Consider the following 5,430-nt stretch of genomic DNA (forward strand, 5'->3'; position numbering starts at 1 on the left):
CATAAAATTCCAAGTAGCACAGTTCTCTAAAGGCACTGATAGCACTTCCTAACCATGCAAAGCTCCTGAAACTGTGACTTAAAGCTTTTAGTGGAATCTCACAATTCCTGAAGACTGTGTGAAAAGTGCATAAAATGGTGAGATTATGGAAGCCACAATCCATGTTACCACTGAGGCTACAGCAGTATGGTGTAACGTGAAGAGAGAACATAACCTATTTCAGTTTGAAAACCGTAACTCTGAAGTACACTAAGTGTTCACGTGATAACACAGTGTAATATCTGATATTTAGAAGCTTGTCACTCTGAGTTATATAAATGAGTCATGCTAAAAAATAAGATTTATGGTCTTATGATTTTAATCCATTTGGCAGTTAATAAGAATTCAGTAAAATAGAGAACATGCATTAAGTGGTCTTTATTGACATTTCACATTAAGTTATTCATGATCAGTTCTTCAGTTAATTATATAAGTATGATAAGTTATTTTCTATTGGCTGTGGAAATTTAAATGTAAAATAAATACAAAATACATTTGTGGTTTAATGAATACTCAAGCTTTTTTCCCCCCCTCTGAGGTATTCCTTTCAATCTGGTTTCATCCCAGATCTTTCTTTTTTACTTCCCCTGAGGAAGAGTCTATTAAACCACACAATGGATCTGGAACCAATGAACTCGAGTTTTAATCACATTAGACAAACTTTTTGATCTCATCATACAATACCAATACAAAAGCACCGCCCATGCCTCTCAATACGTTGGACCAGGCACCTTTGAAGAAAGCCTTGGGTCCTTCATCTTTTGCAATCTTCCTCCAGCAGTCCACTGTCCCAGTGTACATGATATCCGCTGTGGAAACAAACATTGTTGGTAAGGGCTCCATAATCCTGGAGGAAAGAGACTTCCTCTGAAAGACACCTGCACAGTTTGTTCTGTTACAAAAGGTCACTTTGAGTCTTCTGCCCAGCTCTAAGCACATTCAATGGGACAGCCCCGCCCCTTGCATAACCTCTGGGTGGGGTCTCTAGATCTTCAACTCAAGATCAAGTGAAGAACTGGGGCGATGACCAGCTAATTCACATAAGTCAAACAGAGAATCAGGAAGTAGCAGGGGGGAACAGAAGTATTAAGCTGGGGGGTCCTGTTTATTATTGAGAAAACTGAGATGCAATCTCAGATTATACTCTTACAAAGCAAGAGATAGAATTATTAGGTTGAAGCAGATGAAACTAATTATATATTCAGTGTTTCTTACTGTTACAGTGGAATTTCTTATGTTTCAACCTATGGAAGCCAAAACTTTTCCTACTGCCACAAACTGCTGGAGGCCATCTCTCCCCCAGCTAAATCACTCTTCCCAATAATGCTTGTAAAACTAGATAAGAAGCACTTTTAAATAAACTAGCTGATTACTTCTTTTCCCTATTTCTGCACCCAGGCTCCTAAGGGAAAAAGGCCTAAGGCCTCTATGATGCTAGCTACCTAGTTAAGTTCACAAACCAGATGAACCAAACCATATCCCATTTTCGGTGTTCTTACTTCTTTGATAAAAACAAACCAAATTTTTAAAGGAATAGTTTAGAACATCAGGGAGGATTCATCACAGTCTTTCTTAAATTTTTATCTCAGTTCTAACAACTTAGAAGAATGCAGGCTGTACAGAGCACTGACTGGCGTTCTCCTTGAGCAGAAAAGTAAGATTCTCGTGGGTCTTGGGCTTACCCCCTTTCCGGCCAGACTGCATCATCATCCTACGGCGGACGGTGTCAAAGGGGTAGGACACCAACCCCGCGACCGCTGTCACAGTCTGGGCGATCATCCAGCTCACGATAATGTGCACATTCTTGGGGTCAGGCAGCATCCCTGCGGGCAGAGCCAAGAAGCCAAATGGCCATGACGTGATTCCTCCTCCGAGCAGCTGAGCAAAAAGCAGGTGGGGACGGAGAGCAGGGCACCGCAACTTTCACGCCCCACCCTTCCAGAAGAGCCCGCCCCGCAAAGGGTGCCTCAGGAGTAACCAAGCAGCCAACACAAGTTGGGGCTGCCAATCCCCCCCCCCGGACCCACAAAACCCGAGCCGTGCTCCCATGCACAGGGCGTGTTGAAATGGCTCCAAGTTAAACTTGGTAACTGATAAAAGGAGCCAGGCACCCCCTTCGCCCTCTCTGAGTAACTCAGGGCCAGGGTAGTTCAGGAGAGAACAAGGAGAGTCCTCCAGCTATTGATCCCCACCTCACCACCTCCGCAGTTTAGCCCAGGGGCTAGGTGAAAGTGAGATTAACAAGACAAAGTCCTTTATGAGTTAGACACCCCTCAGGATCCTCTCTGCACACACCCTCCTCTGCTCTGCGCCCCTGACGCCCTTCTCTCACCCTTGGCCGTATCATAGACTCCAAAGTAGGCGGCTCTGTAGATAATGATGCCCTGGACTGATACATTGAAACCCTGGTAGAGGCCCCTCAGGCCATCAGACTTGAAGATCTTGGTGATACAGTTGCCCAGACCAGTGAACTCCCGCTGGGCGGCACCCTTGCCCACGTCGGCAGCCAGCCTGGTCCTAGCGAAGTCCAGCGGGTAGACGAAGCAGAGGGAGGTGGCCCCAGCTGCCCCACCGGAGGCCAGGTTACCGGCAAAGTAGCGCCAAAACTGCTTATGCCGGTCCACGCCCCCCAGGAAGATCTGCTTGTACTTGTCCTTGAAGGCGAAGTTGAGAGCTTGGGTGGGGAAGTAACGGATGACGTTGGCCAGGTTACCCCTCCAGAAGGAGAGAAAGCCCTGCTCTTTGGGGATTCTCACCACGCAGTCAATGATCCCTTTGTACTGCTTCTCGGCACTGATCTGTTTGCTGGCATGCTGGACCTGCAGCGGGGAGAGGGGCGGGGGAGGAGGGAGATGAGGGGGACAGGGAGGGCCGAGAGAGGAGGGCAGGAGAACAAGGAGGTTTGAGCTTCCTGACTTCCTTGTTTAAAAAGTATGGGGAAATCAAATGAACACTGAGCAAACTGAAGTCTTGGCTACTTGGACACTAAGTCCCCTAAACCCAGTTTTGCCTCAATTACCAGGGCATTTGAGAGAAACAGTTCTGCTCCAAAATACACTGAAAAGGATGATTTGATTACGTAAAGGGAGACATTGATTTGCTGCATTTTCCCTAGGTGCCAGAACTGTACTAGGGGTTTATTACTGGGAGACAGAAATAATTAAAGATCCCTGGCCCAAAGGACACCTGCTCTGATCTGACAGATAGGATGGGCAGGAGGTGAGGATTCCTCAGTCTCTCTTTAGTCTCCCTGGAGACGCAGTCTCTGAGTAGTAGGTGTTCTAACGGAAGAAGGAATCCACTCAGCATTGGAGCCTGACATTTTCCAAGCATATCCAAATGATCAATTTTTGAGGAGTTTGTTGCTGTGGGCCATTGGGGTTTTTTCTTGTTATTGATCATTTTGACTCCCAAATTGAGAATGCCCAATTCCTCATGGAGGGGTCCTTGCTTTTTGGGCAAGTTAAAAGAAAGGGGGGGGGGTGAGATAATGAGAACAAGCCATTCAGAGATTAGGGCTGGGGAGGAAAAGATTGGGGGAAAGGATGAACACGGCCATCTGAGTTTATTCTGAGAAGTGATGGTCTCTCAAGACCTGGTTCTTTATGTGCAAAATGGGGGAAACAGCATCTGTCTTACAGAGGTCATACAAAGATGAATGAATAATAGAATAATGTCGGCTACAGCACGGCGCACTGGACACCGTAATAATCTTGAGTAATAATTATTTCGATGTTGTTCATCGTAAAAGGTGGATGCTAAGAAGAGGGTGCAAGGGGCTCTGAAAATCAAGAGGTGAGGCCGACCCAAGAGGCCTGAGTGCCTGCGCTGTCCCCGGAGCAGGATCTGGCTGGCTGCAACCTACTCTGGGTGGGTTTCCATATATAGACACCCGCACGCGGGGCGCCACCCGACACCAGGAATCCGCTACTGACGCTGGACCTGTCTCTGCGCAGAGGGCACCTTCCCCTTCGCGCAGGCTGTGCGCCGGGCCCGGGGCCTAGCGCGGATTTGGGGGACGGCCCCGCGCCCCGCGCCCCGCCGGGGAGCCGCGCGCCCGGTCCCGCGCTCCCGCGCCCGCGCCCGCAAGGTCCTCACCTGCAGCAGCAGTTTGACCCTCTCGATGGGCGCGACAGCAGTCTTGGAGATGGCAGCGGCCACGCCGCCGGCCAAGAAGTCCTTCAGGAAGCTCAGAGCCTGATCGCTCATGGTGACAGCCGGGCGCACACCGCCTCCGCGAGACGCGCTCTCGCTCTCTCCACCCGGGCAGCCCCGACCTCCCCTACCCCAGACCCTGCGCGACGCGAAGGGGCCACACACCTCGCCCCGCTGCCCGCCTTATATACCCCGCCCAGGCTATCGCGAGAGGAGGCGGGGCCCCGGGGCCCCGCGTGCCCCTCTCATTGGTTGGGCGGGTGCGCGGAGCCCCGCCTCCTGGCCCGCCCCCTCTTCTGCAGAGGGCAACGGGGGCGAAGGCGCTTCCGGGGGGCAGGGGTGGGCTGGGGGCTGTGCCTTTACTTGGGACGTTTAAAGGGCAAATTCATGTTATCTGTCCCGCGAGCGCAGGGAACACCGTGTCTCTGCAGCATGTGGGCCGCTGTATTTATAGCACAGGAGGCCTAGGCCGACCTGGACGCGGACACGGGACCCGCGGCCTCCAGCCCCGCTCACCTTAACCCCGGGTCGGCACGCGACCCGCCCCCGGCCGAGGCGTGGAAGGCTGTCTTTTCTTCTTCTTTGTAACTGTGTCCCTCCCCAGAGCTCCCTGCCTCTATGCGGGCCCTTAAAGAGTGGTGTGCGCTCACAGACAAATTAAGATCCGCCAGAATAAATACACTAATGTCACTTGATGCTGTGATTGCTTCATCTAATGTGGCAACCTGCTGAATCCCCTCTTCTGTCCATTCAAATCGTTCGATCATTCATTCCGCTAGCAAGTGTTTCTGTGCCCGGCACTCAGCGCCACCAGGACAGGCCGAGTTTAGGGGGGTCACTAGGTGAACACTTATTTAGCAAGTATTTAGTATGTGTGTGTGTCGTTTGTCTGTTGGATCTGCCTGTCACCCCATGATACACAACCCCTGATAACTCAAATAACGAGGACCTTATCGGTCTCTCTCTCTCTTTTTTAAATCCCTTAAGGGTTTAATGTTCCACTCTGCTCTCCATAGAATCTCAGCAAATATCCTGGGCAGAATGTTCACAGGCAGCTGGCAGCTTCTTGAAAGTCGGTGCTGTTACCCTTCCCATCAGAGTAGCTGGATGACTGGGGAATGTTAAGTAAGAGAAGGTCGAATGCTTAACTGCTTTTGCCTCTTTTTTTAATAGACACCTGGCTTTGGGGAGGTATATTCTATCTAATCCTAGGAATTGGTTGCAATTAGGTTTTGT

General features: G+C 50.2%; 1 protein-coding gene across 1 annotated transcript; it reads right to left on the reverse strand.

Moving 5' to 3' along the window:
* Positions 1-658: 658 nt before the first annotated feature.
* SLC25A4 (solute carrier family 25 member 4) lies at positions 659-4,367 on the reverse strand. Its single transcript, XM_020888989.2, has 4 exons — positions 4,138-4,367; positions 2,372-2,858; positions 1,722-1,862; positions 659-848 (listed from the first exon to the last, which is right to left on the reverse strand). Exons 1-4 carry the CDS (start codon positions 4,246-4,248, stop codon positions 691-693), a joined length of 897 nt encoding a protein of 298 aa, XP_020744648.1. The 5' UTR covers positions 4,249-4,367; the 3' UTR covers positions 659-690.
* Between the last annotated feature and the right edge of the window lie 1,063 nt (positions 4,368-5,430).

Source organism: Odocoileus virginianus, chromosome 32 (genome assembly GCF_023699985.2).
Source record: "Odocoileus virginianus isolate 20LAN1187 ecotype Illinois chromosome 32, Ovbor_1.2, whole genome shotgun sequence".
In the NCBI taxonomy this organism is placed as follows: Eukaryota; Metazoa; Chordata; class Mammalia; order Artiodactyla; family Cervidae; genus Odocoileus; species Odocoileus virginianus.